General features: G+C 37.4%; 1 protein-coding gene across 2 annotated transcripts in view; it reads right to left on the bottom strand.

Moving 5' to 3' along the window:
* The window catches only part of cyldb (cylindromatosis (turban tumor syndrome), b), a 36,616-nt gene extending 26,883 nt beyond the window's left edge, over window positions 1-9,733 (bottom strand). The window contains exons 1-2 of one of the 2 annotated variants that reach the window (XM_039734836.1): window positions 9,633-9,733; window positions 1,275-1,723 (exon numbers count right to left, since the gene is read on the bottom strand). In XM_039734836.1, the coding sequence (XP_039590770.1) occupies window positions 1,275-1,694 (420 nt within the window). In that variant the 5' untranslated portion in view covers window positions 1,695-1,723; window positions 9,633-9,733. Of the gene's footprint in view, window positions 1-1,274; window positions 1,724-9,632 lie in introns of those variants that run through there. The other variant, XM_039734837.1, reaches the window with a different exon arrangement.
* Between the last annotated feature and the right edge of the window lie 10,687 nt (window positions 9,734-20,420).

Below are 20,420 nucleotides of genomic sequence, written 5' to 3'. Positions count from 1 at the left end.
CATTTGTGTAATGTAAAATGCTTTTGGTCCTTTTTTAGCATTTTGTTTTTTTTAAATCCCTTTTGTTTTTTTATGATTCTATTTCATAACTTTGTATTTCATATAAAAATCTATCATTTGGTGTTTTAATGTGAGACATTAGTTTAAATCCAGTGTTACTAACTTGATCTGTTCTCTGAGAGGATTCCTTTTGTACCAGTTTAACTATTTGTGTAGTGCACTGAGTGTGGAAAAGGGGTTATACAAATAACATGCTTTATTATAATTATAAACTGAAATTTATATAATGTCAAATCAATCTAATTTTAAAATTGCTAGCATAAACTATTAATACTCAACTCGTTATTCAACTACAACCTGCAATATCCCCCCTTCTAATGTATGCTCATTTTATTACTTTATGAATTTGTTTTGTGGTGGTGCATGGTGTCCTGTAAACACATGGCTGGTTCATGAAGTGTCACTTTTTGATAACTGTCACCTGCAGATATTTCTGAGGTAAAAATACATTCTGTTTTGCAGCTTGCATCATATCTGATATTGCATCATTAGTTGAAGATGCAGTCATTGTCTTCAGGGGTCTGGTTCACTCGCTCAGTGCAATTTAGATTGTGGGGTGGTGGTATGCTGTCGTCATCAGGTGAACCACCCCCACTCTCTTCAGAACTCTTCAGCCATTGAGCCGGTAAACTGCGGACCCTGGTCTATGATGACGTTCTTTGGCACCCCCCAAAATAAACTCTCGCTCTCTGGTATGTAAGATTAAATTATACCAGTTAAATGTCTCTTTTACACCTGGAAACATTCTATAAATGACTGTTATTATTTTATTTAGAATAGTAATTATTTAAAAATACACATATTGTGTAATTACAGTACGCACATATGAGTATGTCATTAAAAACTCATATTAAAAGGTACTTTGTTAATTAATGCAAATATGTAAATGTCACTACAAAAATCACATTTAGTTAAAATTGTTCAGATGTATACTCAACCAACATACTGGTTAGAATACATTATCAAGGTTAGATTAGAAAACATAGTTTATTATACTAGACTGTGCATTTTGATTCTGGAAAGGACACCATTTTTCAATAGAACAAGTATAGCACTCCATTGTGTCTAGCAGTCATGTTTGCAGGCAATGAGGTACTTAAATACTTTTAGTTTTTGTTAAGCCCATGCTTATAGCTAGAACCACTGAACATAACAAAACACATTTACTAAATATATTAAACTTAAAAGATAATAATTCTTAAAGCCATACTTACTTTCAAAAGTTCCACCTCGAAAAGTATATAGTTTATGATCTGGCTGCTGGATGTCTTTCTGATTTGCTCCATGACATTAACCACCAAGCCTGGCACTTCACCGTTTTTTTGTTTCACTACCACCAAATCATTCTGTTGAATGGTGCATATTGCCCTGAATATTTTGCTTGAAAACACAGCAATTCTGCTTTCCAGATTTTCAATACCGAGAAGAATATGTGCTTCCCTCTTACTAATCAAGTTCACATTTACTTTTTTCAAGTATTGATCCTTCTTGTATGTGGCAGGTTCCAAAATAGTTGCTCTGTACTCCTCTCCAACCTCATTCTGAACGACACCTATGGTTCCTTTATTAAAACGAGTTTTGCTTTTTGCAGTGTTAGTAACAATAAAATATATTTTCACTTCCATGTTTTTCATCCTCCAATCATATTTAGCCTTTCTCAGTCCTGGGAAGTAAATGAAAACAAGTTATTATTAGACAAAAAAAAATTCAATTTCTTATGCAAGAAAATTACAAAAAAAAGTTTATATTACAAGAACACAATGGAGTTCTTTCATTCCTTAAATTGAATATTGTCACGCAGTCTGTTGTTGCAACACAAAAAGGGCATACTTTATAGAATCCACCCTGTTATGAATATCATGAGATACAGAAATCATATTTTTATTTTGATTGCTGGATTATTTGTTTTTATTGCATATAGACTTTAAAATGACATTGGTTTACGAAACAAAAACTCATATATAATGGTATGTTATTACGGATTAATTATTAATTACTGCTGTACACTTACATTACCCAAATGTATGCATTGTAAATATACGATTTATAGGATTATTTAATTCATTCTAAAGTATAAAATGTATCTCATAAAAACTCAATACATGATTACAAATGGAAGAATCCATTTTCTCATACACTTGACTGAGTATTTGGGATTTGGAAAGCCACTGCCTATCCAAGCAGCATCCAGCAAAGGCAGGGACAGAAACTTGGATAAAGGCACCACCTCATCATCTGGGGAAACCAGGACAATGCCGATGATAAACCTAAATATATACAGAAAATTCAAATTCCACAAAAACAGTAACCTAGGGACAGGGTCCAAATCCAGCATACTGCAGTGCAAGGTTGCTCTGCTTCCTGCTGTATAATCAATCATGCACCCAGTGTTCTGCAAATAAGCTGCTATTTCACCATTTAACAGCCAATTTGCAAATTCTCTCTCTCTCATATATATATATATATATATATATATATATATATATCTATATATATATATATATATATATATATATATATATATATATATATATATATATATAAATTCCTAAAGCTAAAAGTGCAATGATTTTGTGCAAGGATTTTATGTGACGTTTTTATGTCACGTAATTTGTCATGCTTTAAATCTGGCTTATTTTTAAACCTACATATATATGTTTGGTATCATTCTTTTCAGAATTTATCGAACTTTAATGTGATGTTATTAGATTTTCAGATTCGTATTCCGTTTTTAAATTATAAACTAAAAAATATCAAGAACTCACGTCCAGCAAGGCAAGAAATATACCAACAGATATAACCACTCCCTGGACCGGAAATAAAAGACAAAGAGTAGATGAGAAATACAGCTGCTGTACAGGCTTTTAAATGTTCAAAGCGCTGTGCGAGATGCAGATTACGTAGCATGGTAGCAGCAGCGGCAGTCCAGTAACTGATTGAGCAATGAGGAGGTAAAAAAAAAAAAAAATGTATTTGTTTCCCATTGTATTACCGTTTAAGAGGGGTTTTTGGAGGAGCGACCGCATCTCCTTGGGTTGCGTTAAGCTCCCCTCCTCACAACACGAGCAGCAGAGACACAAAGTGGCTGGCGCATAGCGCAAGCAAGGGGGGGTTGGTGAGCAAAGCGAGCAGGGAGTAAGCCCCCTAGTATTTTATAAAAATGTCACATAAAAAAAAGTTGCTGCTAAAGTGTACATTAAAAGTGATATTAGAAGCAAGACACAAATTATGTTATTTCCGTATTCCCTGTGCAGTTATATTCCACAATTAAGAAAATGTTGTTGGAAAAGCCTGTATTCATTCATATATACATTTATTTTAGGGGTAGGTGATAAGACCTGAAACTGAGATCACGCTATTTTTTACAATCCTGGCAATACTTTATCACAACATGAAAAAATAAAAACATAAATAAGCCCTTCAAAGTTAATAAAATTATAGAAATAAGCAGGGTGAGATACTGCTTACAGCTGAAAATATTTTATTCCTTTATTGTGTAAATGCTTTTGTGATAAACTTGAGGTGGAACAGTATAAGCATGAATCATAAATTATACAAATAAAAAGAAAACAAAAACAAACAGTAAGTACTTGGAATGTTATGAAAATCAAAATAATTACGGCTACACTTTTTTTTCTTGATTACAAAAAGTACAAAAGATAAATTTTTAAAGAGTGATGCTAATTATAATGAATGCAGAATTGTAAAGTTTAAATTGCTACTAAAAACTGATTTTCTCACTTTGTGTCCTAGAACTGGAACTTTTCAAAGTTCTTTTAACACTTAAAATTCACCAGAATGTTCTTTGCAAGAAACACCATCCCACTAACAGTTTCTGGCTTCAGTGCTGCCCCAAGGTATGCGACCACATTTCTCCCGATGCTGAATGCCCTTTCAGAGGGTTAAATTATCACAAGCTCAAAACAGTTAATTTACTATAATATGTCGCACTGATACATTGTTCATATATTTTATATAATATTTATTCATATAGTGCCTGAAAATAACTTGTTTCTGTATAAGGATGGAATGTTTACAGAATAATTCATTTATTTTTAAAAGATACATATTGAACATAAGCAGACTGAAGCCTAGTGAAACCAGTCTAATTTACTAATAATAAATTAAACAGTTCAAGCCATGTTGTATTTGGATGTTAGGCTAGCACATAAAACATTTGTATGCTTTGATTCAAATAAGTGCTGCAAGGAATACTGGTTTATGTTGTGATTTGGCCATTTAAATTTACCAATAGCAATGTGTAGACTGTGTCTGAAACAACCCCATCTTGTCCGTTGGTTCAATTCCAACGCCCAGATTAGGTTCGTTGTTATTTACAAAAACGTTCGAGCCCCAAGATGCAAGAACCTCCCTTAGCTTTCCAGAAATGATTTCCTTGGTGTGATCATTTGTAAAGTAAGAGTTCTGAAGGCATCTATTTTTCGGTTCAGTTGTAGTCAAAACAGTGAATAGTGAGACTTACTGTACAGTAAGGTACAATATGGCTAAGTGGTCTGGCTTAATGATTAAGTCAGTTGCTAGGGAAAAGAATGCAGCATTACTTATTTCATTCATAACCCAGTTACGAAATGATGTCTGGAGTTATTTATAGCTCACTATTGCATACCTTGCCTCTGTGGTTTGAATCAGCTTTCTTTGTCCTTCTTAATGAACAGTCTGAATAAGTTAAATGACTTTCATTATGCAATTGCACATTATATCCCACCAATGTTTGATCTTTCTGTCATACAGTTTTCTAGCCAAAAATTATGCCCGGATTGACAACTGTTTGTCATTTTAGCAGTATAGTGTTACTCTTACTGGTGTTCATGTTGGATTTCTCTTTAAACAGGTTTGTACAATTTTAAAAACTCTCATTTTCGGATATGGGACCTGTGCAGCACTCTATTCTACATTGTCCAGAGTGAAGTGTCACAACTAAAGTTTGAGGAAAAAAAATGTGTCATGCGTGTTGTGTGCGAGATATAATTTGTATTTTTTTTTCAAGTTTCGAGGATTTCTGCAAGTTCACCTTTTGATGATCATGAAGAGGTTATTTGCAGTTCATCAATTAAAAGCTTATCCTGGTATCACACTTTCATACCAGTATACCACTTTCTTCTTTTATATACACTCACTAATTTACCCATCAACAAAAACACAATTTTCTGTTTAGTTAAAAAGCTGAAATTTGTCACGATTGTACATTCAGGTCTGTAGTTATCCGCCACAAAAGGCCTTTTCGATAGATCAGTATTTATGCGTAAAAAAATAAAATAAATAAATAAATAAATACAATAGAACAACTAAATGCCACAAAATTTCAAAAATGCTTGGACTGATTTAATTAAGAGTTGGTGAGTGGGCTATTTTAAGGAAATCCATCTTTTTCTCGCTCAATGCAGACAACTGTCACTGCCAGTTGAATGCCACCAGTACAACAACGCCACTTGCCAATAGCATGGACAGATAAGTGAACAAGCACAGACATGATGACAAAGAAAAACAGACAGAAAGATATGCAGCATGAGCTTAAAGTGCAAGGACATTTCTGGGATTTCATCCAATTATGATACTGAAAAGTGCAACAATAAATAACTATTGTTCAAAATCCTCAGGCCAAAGTTACAATACAATGCCAACGTAAATGGGCACAATCTCATTGGACTGCTTTGAAACTCATCTTGCTGGAATTAGCTGCAGTCCCCCATGACCCCAAACAGAATTAAGAATTTAAGAATGTTGTGTTATGTCCTCTCCTCGGCAGTACTTCTCAAAGTGGCAAAATCAATGGTGGCATTTGGGATTTTGTATACATCATTCTTTGTATCATAAATGTTTACTTGATTGACCATTATTTATTGCAGCAGATGACCACTGATTATTTATTCAACCATTCTGTAAAAACTAAAAATTGTTTAATGTTATACACTTTTGATATTATCATTTTCTTATGTCTATCAATTCTCTTTTATCTTTTTTTTTAGATTAAATGCCACAAAATTGGACAGGAGGATACTGTTTGGATGGGGTAAACTGTTTTAGTATATCCTGTAAGTTGGCTGTTTACTATACCGACTCAATCACCCATCCATTTTCTAACCCACTGATCCATTTCAGTATGTTGGAGTGTCATTTGATTAATCACCTGGTGCACTTTACATAGAGTTGGTAGACGTCCCTTATATAAGGGACATGTCCCATATTTGATCAATTTGTCCCCTATCCCGTACTGACCTTTCAGGGGCACCCAAATGTCCTGTTTTTAGTTCATTTTCAAATTTCGTAATAAAAATAGATTTTTACTACCTTCTTACGGTACTTAGTTGTAACTTTATAAGTAATTATACTTTTTTTTCTCAGATTCTCTTGATGAAAATAACGTATTTGCTGCCTGTTTGCAACTTGTTCAGTTGCTATGATTGGCTGAGGACAGCGACACTGTGAGTTTTTCTCTCCAGCCACGTTGCTGTGCAGTTCTGTATCAGCATTGCAACATACAGGGTCAACAAAATGTGTTGTTACTACTTGCCTGTATTAAATAATATTTCTCTGTTGTCTGTATTGAATAAATCTTTTTAAATAAATTCACTTTTACATATTTCTTTTAGCTTGTATTAAATAATTTTCAAATGATTTTACTTTTGTTTCCCTCATAACCCATTAAAATCCTTGCTTTATGTTTTTAACTTATGTTTGGTTTGGTTTAGGTTTATTTGTCACATATAGGTTAACACAGGGTCAACATACAATGAAATGTGTATGACGAGAAAAACAAGTCACTCAGCCTAGATCCAATAAAGTTAAAAAGTAATTTAAAAAAATAAATAAATTACAAGTTAAAAATAGACTAGTTATATAAAATAAAATGTGTACATTTTAAAAGAAGTTATAGAGCAATATGAATTGAATGAGCAGCAAGTACAAATGACAGTTATTGCACAGATAATGTTATGTCTCTACTTTTATATAATATATTGGTCTGAGCATGTAGAAATTTATATATATATACATATACACACACACACACACACACACACACACAGTGGGTACGGAAAGTATTCAGACCCCCTTCAATTTTTCACTGTTATATTGCAGCCATTTGCTAAAATCATTTAAATTAATTTTTCCCTCATTAATGTACACACAGCACCCCATATTGACAGAGAAAAAAAAGAATTTTTGAAATTGTTGCAGATTTATTAAAAAAGAAAACTGAAATATCACATGGTCCTAAGTATTCAGACCCTTGGCTCAGTATTTAGTAGAAGCACCCTTTTGAGCTAATACAGCCATGAATCTTCTTGGGAAAGATGCAACAAGTTTTTCACACCTGGATTTGGGGATCCTCTGCCACTCCTCCTTGCAGATCCTCTCCAGTTCTGTCAGGTTGGATGGTAAACGTTGGTGGACAGCCATTTTTAGGTCTCTCCAGAGATGCTCAATTGGGTTTAAGTCAGGGCTCTGGCTGGGCCATTCAAGAACAGTCACAGAGTTGTTGTGAAGCCACTCCGTTATTTTAGCTGTGTGCTTAGGGTCATTGTCTTGTTGGAAGGTAAACCTTCGGCCCAGTCTGAGGTCCTTAGCACTCTGGAGAAGGTTTTTGTCCAGGATATCCCTGTACTTGGCCGCATTCATCTTTTCCCTCGATTGCAACCAGTCGTCCTGTCCCTGCTGCTGTTCTATCTTGGTCTCATCAGACCAGAGAATCTTATTTCTCACCATCTCAGAGTCCTTCAGGGGTCTTTTAGCAAACTCCAAGATAGAACTTTTTGGCCTTAATTCTAAGCGGTATGTGTGGAGACAACCAGGCACTGCTTATCACTTGTCCGATACAGTCCCCACAGTGAAGCATGGCGGTGGCAGCATCATGCTGTGGGGGTGTTTTTCAGCTGCAGGGACAGGACGACTGGTTACAATCGAGGAAAAGATGAGTGCGGCCAAGTACAGGGATATCCTGGACAAAAACCTTCTCCAGAGTGCTAAGGACCTCAGACTGGGCAGAAGGTTTACCTTACAACGAGACAATGACCCTAAGCACACAGCTAAAATAACGAAGGAGTGGCTTCACAACAACTCTGTGACTGTTCTTGAATGGCCCAGCCAGAGCCCTGACTTAAACCCAATTGAGCTCTGAGAGACCTAAAAATGGCTGTCCACCAACGTTTACCATCCAACCTGATAGAGCTGGAGAGGATCCGCAAGGAGGAGTGGCAGAGGATCCCCAAATCCAGGTGTGAAAAACTTGTTGCATCTTTCCCAAGAAGACTCATGGCTGTATTAGCTCAAAAGGGTGCTTCTACTAAATACTGAGCAAAGGGTCTGAATACTTAGGACCATGTGATATTTCAGTTTTTCTTTTTTAATAAATCTGCAACAATTTCAAAAATTCTTTTTTTGTCTGTCAATATGGGGTGCTGTGTGTACATTAATGAGGGAAAAAGTTAATTTAAATGATTTTAGCAAATGGCTGCAATATAACAAAGAGTGAAAAATTGAAGGTCTGAATACCTTCCGTACCCACTGTATATATATATATATATATATATATATATATATATATATATATATATATATATAGAGAGAGAGAGAGAGAGAGAGAGAGAGAGAGAGAGAGAGAGAGAGAGAGAGAGAGAGAGAGATTGATTTTAAGAGTGCCCCGTATTTCTAATCTGGCAACCCTAACTATACAAGTAAAAGATAGTTAAATTAGGCACAAAAACGTTAATGATGAATACAAAGATCACGATAAAATAGGTATATGTCGATATACACATTTAGCTGTAACTGTATGTATTTTTCAACACTTAAATGATTCTCAGTTATGTTCTATGCGTACTAAAAGTGTTACCTTGAAAGTAAAGTTTGGAGTGAAATCTAATTAGAAAACTGGTCATCGGCCTATCAGTTAATTTTATAAAACGCGAGGTTATGCAGGCAGCACCACAGAGTAAATATACTTATATTATCAATTATCTACAAAAAGTGGTGTCTTTATTCATTCTATGCAAGTATGGATTTGTTTTGTCATTTTGACGTACGTTCTCGTTATGTGTACCATATTCATTTTGTATTTTAAACACATATACTAGTCATCCTAATTTTTAGGCATATGAAAAAACAGGCAATTTAAAGATCACTAAGAATGGTTAAACTGTAGTCTTTCTCACACAGCATGACGTTTAAAAACTGCGACAGAAGCGAGTGTTACGCCGAAGAAGAGTTAAGATATTTTAGACCATTTCTTAACAAAATTTGACTGCACAATTCACGGCACTTTAATTTAATCCACACTGTACAAATTTAACATACCCGTGAATTACCCTACTTATTTATTCAAATAAATGTACGGTGGGCGAGACTTTTCGAGCATAGTTAACCTCTGAGATTTACGTAGGTAAGAACAAATTACATGAATACCAGCTGGCGATAACGAAAGCGAAAAAATGTCAACTGTCTATCGTGGTTCTGTAGAAATCTGTTGCGAGCCCTGACACTCGTAAACCGCGATAAGATGTTATTTGATTTACAATTGTGTATTCAATGTAAGTTGCTTAAAATTCTAAACTTACATTTTCTCAAGTCAATTTTATTGGTTGAATACCCATCTGCAGCTCTACAGGAAACTGTATCCACACTGAACTTTCAACTTGACAAGCAGGCTGGGAGGAGTATGGGAGTGTCTCTAAATTAAACGAAGAAACTAATTGAAAGCCCAAACAAAATGCGATTATCATTGTGACTTGGCCACGAGAGATTTTGTATGTTCACATAGTTTACTATAATGATGTTCATGCATAAAGAACGCAAATTTACACATTTATACTTAGCCTTTTAGAATGTCTAAATTATAATGTTTCGTTTTTTTGTGAATTTTGAATCCACAGTTATTCCCTAACTTAATTGCTCCAATTTTACTTCCATGTAAATAGAACTGGACAACTGCGGGTCTGAAACTGCGGTGACGTATGGTGCTGTGGCTCTGCAAGTGGATGATATTGGATCGAGTTCAGATTCTGATTCCACAATGTTCAAACCACCGATAAAACATGATTTTAGCATGGGATTTTGAAAAATCAAAGTTGATTCTTTTTACGTCAGAAAAGTATACGTTTTTCTTTGCGTTGTACATAGCTCCTGGAAGACTACCTCCAAGCAAAGATACTGTAGCGTCGGCGCCGATCGCTGTAATGAATGGAGTCTCTTTAAGGTGTCGCACTAGTTGAAAAAAAATGCGAATTTGCAGTCTTGCCACTTATATAGGAGCCCCTGCCACCGGTGATGTAATGCCAGCTCATACTTGAATGACTCATCCCTGGCACAAACATTTACGAGCGAGTTTCGAATAAATCCTTAAATGTCGAGATCTTGAACAACTTCCGAAGAAAAATATCGACCTATCTATCCTCATCAGATAAGTTACATAATGTTTGTCTTGTTGCAGACTCCATTCTAATTGTTTTTTTGGTCTATTTAAAAACGGATTGACCAAAGGCAAGCGATATGCGCCGTGGGAACCGTTTAATTTGACTGGAGTTTTTGTAGTCTGCTTTGTTTAGTCATGGAAATAGCAGGGATATTGATTTGCAATTTTTTTCTGCACGAGTAATGTTTTCAGATACAGGAAATGTTGGAATCAGTAGCTGGAAGCAAGGACGTCTTTACTGCAAAAGCGGTTTTAGAATACGAGATGAAGTAATTTATTTAAATATACATGTACGTATACGCGGTGGCGCACTCAAACATACATACATGCACACACTCTCTCAAAAATATAAGTGAGGATAGATGACAGCTTATTATCCTACCAGAGCACAAGCTTGATGATGATAAAGAAGTAAGAAACAAGCTACTTTCTACCGGCCGTTGTGTTGCCTTCGTGTTTTTTTTTTAGTCTGTACACCTTTTTTGCTCTTCTGTGACCCATTTCACCATATTTCTTAAGTTTTGACAATTTCATCATTATTTTACACATTTATTTGCCTTCCTCCTTTTATAGTGCATATTATTACCAATTTATCTTTTTCCCAAATTAACAGTACTTTCTGTTTTGTTCCTTTGTTTAGTCTATTTTTTTTAGGAATGACAACCGACTTCTTTCTCTCATGTCTCACAAGCTGCCTGTTCTCATCGCTGCTGCTTGACAATCGTAAATACTGTTTGCATCAGGTCCATCTTAACGCATAGGCACTCTTGGCAGTTGCGAGGGGGCCTCATGCTAATCTATGTACGTTGTGACTTGCCAAGTAGTTGTGTAGGTAGGGGCCCCAGTGCACTGCTTTGCCCCAGGGCCTATAATTATTAAATTACATACACACACAGGTCAAAATGGCTTTTGAATTTTGTAGGACGACACATATTTAACATATTTTATAATTTCAGAGTCCTTCTACTCAATTTATTCTGTCCTTAAAACACATCTGTACCCTGTTTTCTTAACTGCTCAGTAGTCTCACTCCCAAATGCTTAATTGTATTTATATTCTCACAGGTATCAACTGCTACCCATGAAGTGACAGGAATGAAAAAAAATACATTTATTCTTATTTCTCCTCCACATGAGAAAGTTACATAAATCAAATGTAATTTATACAGTTAAGAGAATGTATTAATGTAGGAATTATATATTCTTTTAATTTAAAGGAGTTTTCCACCCCAAAAATTATTTTTTTCATATGTTACTTACCCCATATAATCTGTACTGATGGCCAAGAATTTACTAAAATATTGTACATAAATAATTCCAGATACTGAAAGTGGTCCACAAATGGGAAGCCCCTTCACACAGGGTCAAGCTTTTGAACTGAAGGCAAGGTTCTTGACCAATGAGTGAGGAACTAATAATGGTGATAAATGTATATTATCGTCTATGTAACACACATTTGGAATGCCTGAGCTACTCATCTGCTGAAAGCTGGCATCCCAAAGACAGAGACAGACGAGCGAGCATGAAGCTAGTGTCTGAGAAACACTGAACTAGATGACTTGAAATATGGATTACACAATACAAGTACAAAAAGTAAAATGAACTACTAAGTGACATATACTTATTAAAGTTTTTTAGGACTGAACAAATTGTAATGTACAGTAAATGTCTAGCTTAATAAGGCTTTATATTCAATGGGCAGGGAGGAGAGGAAAACAAAAACTCCAACCAGTGAGAATGATGGAGAAAATAAACCACACAGAACCTTCTGGGTATTCTAACATACAGAAATGTGTCAGCAATTACTGATAAGAGAGATATGAGTTATAGGCTTGGGTAGTAAATCTGGGTCCTGGTAATTGACAACTAAAGTACTAAAATTCAACACCATCCAACCTCTGCTCCTTAGAGACAAGCTGACTGACATGGGAGTAGACTCACACCTGGTGGCATGGATTGTGGACTATCTTACAGACAGACCTCAATATGTGCGTCTTGGGAACTGCAAGTCTGACATTGTGTTCAGCAATACAGGGGCGCCGCAGGGGACTGTACTTTCTCCGGTCCTGTTCAATCTATATACATCAGACTTCCAATATGACTCGGAGTCCTGTCACGTGCAAAAGTTTGCTGATGACACTGCTATTGTGGGCTGCATCAGGAGTGGGCAGGAGGAGGAGTATAGGAAGTTAATCAAAGACTTTGTTAAATGGTGCGACTCAAACCACTTACATCTTAACACCAGCAAAACCAAGGAGCTGGTGGTGGATTTTAGGAGGCTCAGGCCCCTCATGGACCCTGTGATCATCAGAGGTGACTGTGTGCAGAGGGTGCAGACCTATAAATATCTGGGAGTGCAGCTGGATGACAAATTGGACTGGACTGCCAATACTGATGCTCTATGTAAGAAAGGTCAGAGCAGACTATAGTTTCTGAGAAGGTTGGCATCCTTCAACATCTGCAGTAAGATGCTGCAGATGTTCTACCAGATGGTTGTGGCGAGTGCCCTCTTCTACGCGATGGTGTGCTGGGGTGGCAGCATAAAGATGAAAGACGCCTCACGCCTGGACAAACTTGTTAAGAAGGCAGGCTCTATTGTAGGAGTTGGACAGTTTAATATCTGTGGCAGAGCGACGGGCATTAAGCAAACTCCTGTCAATCATGAAGAATCCACTGCATCCACTGAACAGTGTCATCTCCAGGCAGAGGAGTAGCTTTAGTGACAGACTTTTGTCACTGTCTTGCTCCACTGACAGACTGAGGAGATCGTTCCTCCCCCACGCTATGCGACTCTTCAATTCCACCTGGGGGAGTAAATGCTAACATTACTCAAAGTTATTGTCTGCCTTTTTTTTTTTTTCTTTTTTTTCATTTTTATTACTATTTAATTTAATATTGTTTCTTTGTATCAGTATACTGCTGCTGGATTATGTGAATTTCCCCTTGGGATTAATAAAGTATCTATCTATCTATCTATCTAAAATGACGTATTGAAAGTTTTACGTGTAGGGCAGCAGAAGGGGTTATTTCATTGAATTTAATAAAATCTGAGCCATGCCGGCTAGCTCTTGTGTGGTTCAGTTCCTAGGATATCATATCTACAGCTTATTTGAACTTAATACCTACCACTATAAGAAGACAGTATAGTGATCTGAAGAGGACAGTGACATCTGCCAACCTCGGCTGGTTGAACAGCTGATGCTCTTCTGCCATTTTGAACCATCTGCAGCAGCTTTGTGACCCATGCCAGTGCACCTGCCATCAAACAGTTGTATTGGTCCAGACATGACATGATCAAAGCCTGGACCAGTTGCTGTGCTTCATATTCTATCATATACAGTACAATCTTATCTAGCAGATTTTGTATAGAATGAATATACAAGACCGAGAGACAGTAGCAAAATGGTCCATAAAGGACAGCTTTTCATTGAGTACCATCCCATGTTTGCTTAAAGACTAGACAAGTGTTAGCAATAATCGGCCAAGCTGAACAGAAATGAGGCGTTGAATAGATGGAGCAACTGGGTTTACAAGAAGGTCGATGTTTGCCAAGTTGAGCTGAATATGATTTTCCTTCATCCAGGTTGCAATGTCAGTGAAGCATGCAGAGATTCTAGTTCATATCATGCTATCCTCTAGAGGGGAAGACAGGTACACCTGTGTAGCTTTGGTATAGCACTCATAAGAAAAACCATGGGGCATGATGATAGGGCCTAGTGAGGAGGTGTATAGAGAGAGAGGGGGATCCAGCACCAATCCTTGGAGCACCCCTGTTCTTGCCCGTTGTACCCTTGACATTTCTCCTTACCAGGTAAGAATCTGCCCAAGAGGTAGAAGTCCAACCACCTGAGGACAATCCCAGTGATGTTATGGTGAGAGACGGTGGCAAGGAGGATCTGGTGGTTGACTGTCTTGAAGGCAGAGGAGCGATCTAGTAGGAAGAGGACAGGTGACATGTTGGGAGTTTTGGCATGCTGTAATATGTTGACAGTAGTAAATAGAGCCATCTCGGCGGAAGTGGCCCTATTGATTTGGATCAAGCAGTTTGTTCTATAGAAGAAAGAAAGGGATTTTATTAGACATTCCATTGTTTTGGATAAAAAGGAGAGGAGAGACACTGGTCTGTGATTAGCTAACTGTGATGGATCAATTAATGATAAATAACAGTAAAAATCAATAAATAAATGTAAAGTAGAAGTAATAATGTCTATCAAGAGAAGTACTAGTGTGAAAAAAATATATGATTTTACAAAATATTAAACTAATCTGCTAATGCTGCACTGAAACTCTTGAAATTAATAGTTATGAATGAGACGGCCAAAGTTGTAGCGGGGCTACATAGTAATAATGTATTCGATGTGTGTGCTGAGTGCACGTTTTCCATCGTCCCGTTTACTGTTTGTTATGTGTACGTCAGTGAATGTTGTCCCCATAAGTGCAGAGGGGACGGATGAGGGAGAGAGACACCGCAGCCCCAGGATGGTAAGCACCTGTTCACATTCAGTTACATCCAGCTCTTTACAGGTGCCGGTCATAAAATTAGAATATCATGACAAAGTTGATTTATTTCAGTAATTCCATTCAAAAAGTGAAACTTGTACATTAGATTCATTCATTACACACAGACTGATGTATTTCAAATGTTTATTTCTTTTAATTTCGATGATTATAACTGACAACTAATGAAAGTCCCAAATTCAGTATCTCAGAAAATTAGAATATTGTGAAAAGGTTCAATATTGAAGACATCTGGTGCCACACTCTAATCAGCTAATTAACTCTAAACACCTGCAAAAGCCTTTAAATGGTCTCTCAGTCTAGTTCTGTAGGCTACACAATCATGGGGAAGACTGCTGACTTGACAGTTGTCTAAAAGACGACCATTGACAACTTGCACAAGGAGGGCAGGACACAAAAGGTCATTGCTAAAGAGACTGACTGTTTACAGAGCTCTGTGTCCAAGCACATTAATAGAGAGGCGAAGGGAAGGACAAGATGTGGTAGAAAAAAGGGATAACCACACCCTGGAGAGGATTGTGAAACAAAACCCATTCAAAACTGTGGGGGAGATTCACAAAGAGTGGACTGCAGCTGGAGTCAGTGCTTCAAGAACCACCACGCACAGACGTATGCAAGACATCGGTTTCAGCTGTCGCATTCCTTGTGTCAAGACACTACTGAACAAAAGACAGCGTCAGAAGCGCCTCACCTGGGCTAAAGACAAAACTGCTGCTGAGTTGTCCAAAGTTATGTTCTCTGATGAAAGTAAATTTTGCATTTCCTTTGGAAATCAAGGTCCCAGAGTCTGGAGGAAGAGAGGAGAGGCACAGAATCCACATTGCTTGAGGTCCAGTGTAAAGTTTCCACAGTCAGTAATGGTTTGGGGTGTCATGTCATCTGCTGGTGTTGGTCCATTGTGTTTTCTGAGGTCCAAGGTCAACGCAGATTTTCTTTTCTTTTTGGTTTTCATAACAGATCACACTTACTACATGAGCTTTTCTCATTTCATGAAATTACTACTAACTTCTACTAGCTTCTAACTAAGAGTGTGTTATAGACCACCCAAAGCAGATAGTAATTTCAACACACATTTTTTTAATAATATTAAAAAGGCAAATTTACAAGGGGATATTATAGTCATGGAGGGCTTTAATTATACAAATATTAACTGGGATAACCTTTTAAAAGGAGGAGCACAAGAGCAGGAGTTTTTGGAAGTATTCAGTGGCTGTTTTTAATGCAGTATGTTAAAGCAACAACGCGGGGCAAAGCTTGTCTGGATTTAGTATTTTGTAATAATCAGGATTGAATTGAGGGTGTAGAGGTGATTGATCCACCATGGTCAAGTGACCAAAATATAATACTATTCTCAGTGTTTTGTAAGAGTGCAGATGCAAAGACTAAAATTTTAAGTTTAACCTTGGTAGACCAAATTTTGAAGAGATGTGGCAAAGTCTAAGGAGGATAGACTGGGATAAGCTTTTAAGAGTGGAGACAGTCGAGAAGCAGTGGAACAGGTTTAGAAATGTTTTACATGTCATGCAGGACAGGTATATATCTAAATTTGGAGTTAATAGGAAATAAAAAAAAAAATTCCTATTAAAAAAAAAACTAAAAAAACAGTCGGTTAATAAAGAGTTACAATAGAAGCTGCAAAGGAAAAAAACTGCTTCATGAGGCATATAAGACTAATGACTGCAAAGTGAATCATAGAGCGTATGAGAAAATGAGGGCAACCATTAAGAAGGATATCAGGGAGGCTAAAAGAAAGTTGGAAAGGAATATAGAAGATAAGGGGAAAAATTACCCCAAGGGATTCTACCAGTATTTTAGTAGTAAAATAATAGTCAAAGAGAAGGTGGAGTGCATCAAAAACAGTAAAGTAGAATTGAAAGATACAGACAGTGAAATAGAAGATTCCCTAAACTTGACTTTTTCTGAGGTCTTCACAAGTGAGGAAGTGGATGACCTCCCAGCAGTAAACATTTTATGAAGTTTTGTGATCGTGATACTAAGGAATTGACTAGGAGCTGTTTGGGTTTCACTTCTAGGATCAGATGTCTATCCAAATTTGTGTAAAATTACAAAAAATATTGTCTGTTTAGTTATTGCTCCTGGTAGATTACTTCTGATCTACATACAGTATTTTCAACTCTAATTTTGTTGTCTTTGATTTTGGCTTTACCATAGTGCTTATTTGACTTCCTGATTATGAATCTTTGCTTGTTTTTATGACTAACATCTCCATTTCTGGTCTTTTATTTAAAAATGTTATTTTTCAGTGAGAAGTGATTTATTATTACTACCAGTGTTTCATATATTTTTTGGTAATTATAGGATCCCATTAGTACTACACTTAAATTTACTCTGGAGGATATGGACAGCTTTATAGAATGTTCTCATTTAAGACAAACATATCTTAACTAGAGGAATCATATTTGAATTGTTGTAAGCAGGAGTCTTTAACATGGCAAAAAGTGTATTAGGCCTACAAAAAGCAGGCCAGGGCCTTCAGTGAGCAGCCCACAAGAAGTTCACCTCAACTCAACCAGTACCTGGTACCCGAGTCTTCACCTAGGCTAGGCCCAAAGTGGGGGAACCTGCTTTCAAGTTTAAAATGTTCTTAACATTCCCACATTACAAAAAAAAAATCTCATAAGAGAGAAGCTGTGAAAAACTCTAGCTTATACATACAAAATGATGAACCTTTATAAATTGAAGATTTATTTTATTAAATAAGGAAAAGAATAGATAATGTTCAAAATACCAAGAGTTTCCAAAAAGATAATACAAGGAAAACGTCCCAATATGCAAAACCCAGAAAACAAAAACAAATAATTCACAAAAACCATTAAATGCAAAGAAATAGCAATACTCCCGAAATAGACTCCAACCAAGTGCGATGAACTACTACTAGATCTCTCCTCACAGCCCTGTATAGATGGAGGGTGGTTCTAGTAGCATTGACGTCAGGGTGCCGCCAATCCCCCCCCAAAGCACAGAACATGGCAGCACATATAAAATACAATTACAAACAATGGAATACATAAAAATATGAAAAACAATAATTCAGTGCTGACAATAAAACACAGCACATATAAATATATTAAATACCCTAACACCTCTTAAGTTTGAACTCAGGCTGCCTAAGGTGCCAAGGCCTGAAAACTTGGTGCAGACCTGCAGAGTTCATAGAAGTTAGGGCTTTTGTTTTTTGAGACCTGCATCCTTTTTTTGAGCCTTTGTGTAACAGGATTACGTCATTTCCACAATACTCTCAGGTGTACAGTATAACTAATCTCATAATCACATAATTGCTACAATTTATTGAACTCTTTGCATTTTTCCTTTGAGTTTCTGCATTCAAAGTGTCAATAAGCCTTGACCCTGAAGTTTGTGTTTTGGTAATGTGAGGAATTTGGTAAACTTGCTGAAGACGTTTTGTTGACAGAGTTGTGTATTACTTTGTGTTGCACTCTGACTGGAGTTTGTAATGAACTCTGTATTTCACTCTCAGAGGAGCTTGCCATGGATCTTTTCCTGTCAGCAATGCTGTGTTCCCACACCACAGTTGTCTTCTTTTCAGTCAGGCTGAGGTAGCCTGCACAAACAACTCCTGGGTTACATTACGTGGAGCACAGCAGAAGCTCTCGATTGAGATCTAGATTAAGGTTTAAGGCCCAGTGATTTGTGACTTTTTGCATGACAGACAGAAAAACCCTTAGAATTTTAGATATACTGTATATATATATTGTCATGTGCATGCGCTTAAGGCTCAAGTCATGGTAATTTCCTCTCGCTCCATAGGTTGTCACTGTATACTAACACCTTTTCTCTTCCTCCCTCTACAGACTAGAAGATTGATGGTTTTAACACCAGCATCGTCACTGCCAGTTTCTGTCCACTTCGACTTGCCATTCCTGCCGGAAGTTCATAAAGACAGAAGATCTGCCATGTCGGGTATTCAAGATTTAGACTTGCGTGGGGTTTGCTTGTTCTCCCCGCGTCTGCATGGGTTTCCTCCCAAGGTCCAAAGACATGCAGGGTAGGTGGATTGGCAATTCTAAATTGGCCCTAGTGTGTGCTTGGTGTGTTGGTGTGTTTGTGTGTGTCCTGCGGTGGGTTGGCACGCTGCCCGGGATTGGTTCCTGCCTTGTGCCCTGTGTTGGCTGGGATTGGCTCCAGCAGAAACCCCCCGTGACCCTGTGTTCGGATTCAGCGGGTTGGAAAAGAGATGGATGGATAGAAGACATGTTTTTTTTTCACTATGGCATTTGTAAACCACATTTATTTTTCATCATAATTATATGGGGTTTGTCTACAGGTGCCCCAAATCTTTGTGTCTCTGCTTACTTTCTTATAATGTACTGTGATCACTAGAGGGTGTTACATCCTTCCAAACCCCAGACACAACCTCACAGACACAAGTCCCAGTTTAAATAAAAGGTTTATTCTCACAACTACCTTTTCAAAAGGCTTCCAACAGTGACATAAACACAAATACAATTCTTCTTCCTGTCTTTTGTTCTCCTCTGGACTTCCCAGGTGAGCTTTTTCCATACCCCACACCTGACTCCAATTCGCTTGGATGAGGTTGAGCAGCTTCTTTTATCTATGACCCAGGAGTATTTGCTGTGCTAGGGTATAGTCCGTTGAAAGCACTCCCAAGGTCGCACAAAAGTCCCTGATAGATTGTGAATCCTGGCAGCTCCTCCTGGAGGCCCAAAGGGCTGCCTCATGGAACTACAGGTTCCAGCATGCCCTGTGGGTGTCTGTGTGGAAGCCCTAATCTTCCCTTGTCCTTCCTTTGTACAGGTAAGATTCCTTGTTCAATCCTGGCTCACAGCGCATCACTTTTTCCACATTTTGTTGTTACTGCCTTATTCCAAAATGGATTAAAATTCATTTTTTTCCTTAGAATTCTACACACAACACCCCATAATGACAACGTGAAAAAAGTTTACTTAAGGTTTTTGCAAATTTATTAAAAATAAAAAAACTGAGAAATCACATGTACATAAGTATTCACAGCCTTTGCTCAATACTTTTTCGATGCACCTTTGGCAGCAATTACAGCCTCAAGTCTTTTTGAATATGATGCCACAAGCTTGGCACACTTATCCTTGGCCAGTTTCGCCCATTCCTCTTTGCAGCACCTCTCAAGCTCCATCAGGTTGAATGGGAAGCGTCGGTGCACAGCCATTTTAAGATCTCTCCAGAGATGTTCAATCGGATTCAAGTCTGGGCTCTGGCTGGGCCACTCAAGGCCATTCACAGAGTTGTCCTGAAGCCACTCCTTTGATATCTTGGCTGTGTGCTTAGGGTCGTTGTCCTGCTGAAAGATGAACCGTCAACCCAGTATGAGGTCAAGAGCGCTCTGGAACAGGTTTTCATCCAGGATGTCTCTGTACATTGCTGCAGTCATCTTTCCCTTT

This window comes from Polypterus senegalus, chromosome 14, assembly GCF_016835505.1.
Source record: "Polypterus senegalus isolate Bchr_013 chromosome 14, ASM1683550v1, whole genome shotgun sequence".
In the NCBI taxonomy this organism is placed as follows: domain Eukaryota; kingdom Metazoa; phylum Chordata; class Cladistia; order Polypteriformes; family Polypteridae; genus Polypterus; species Polypterus senegalus.
Note: the sequence above shows the minus strand (reverse complement) of the source record. Positions and strands in the feature narration are given on the sequence as shown.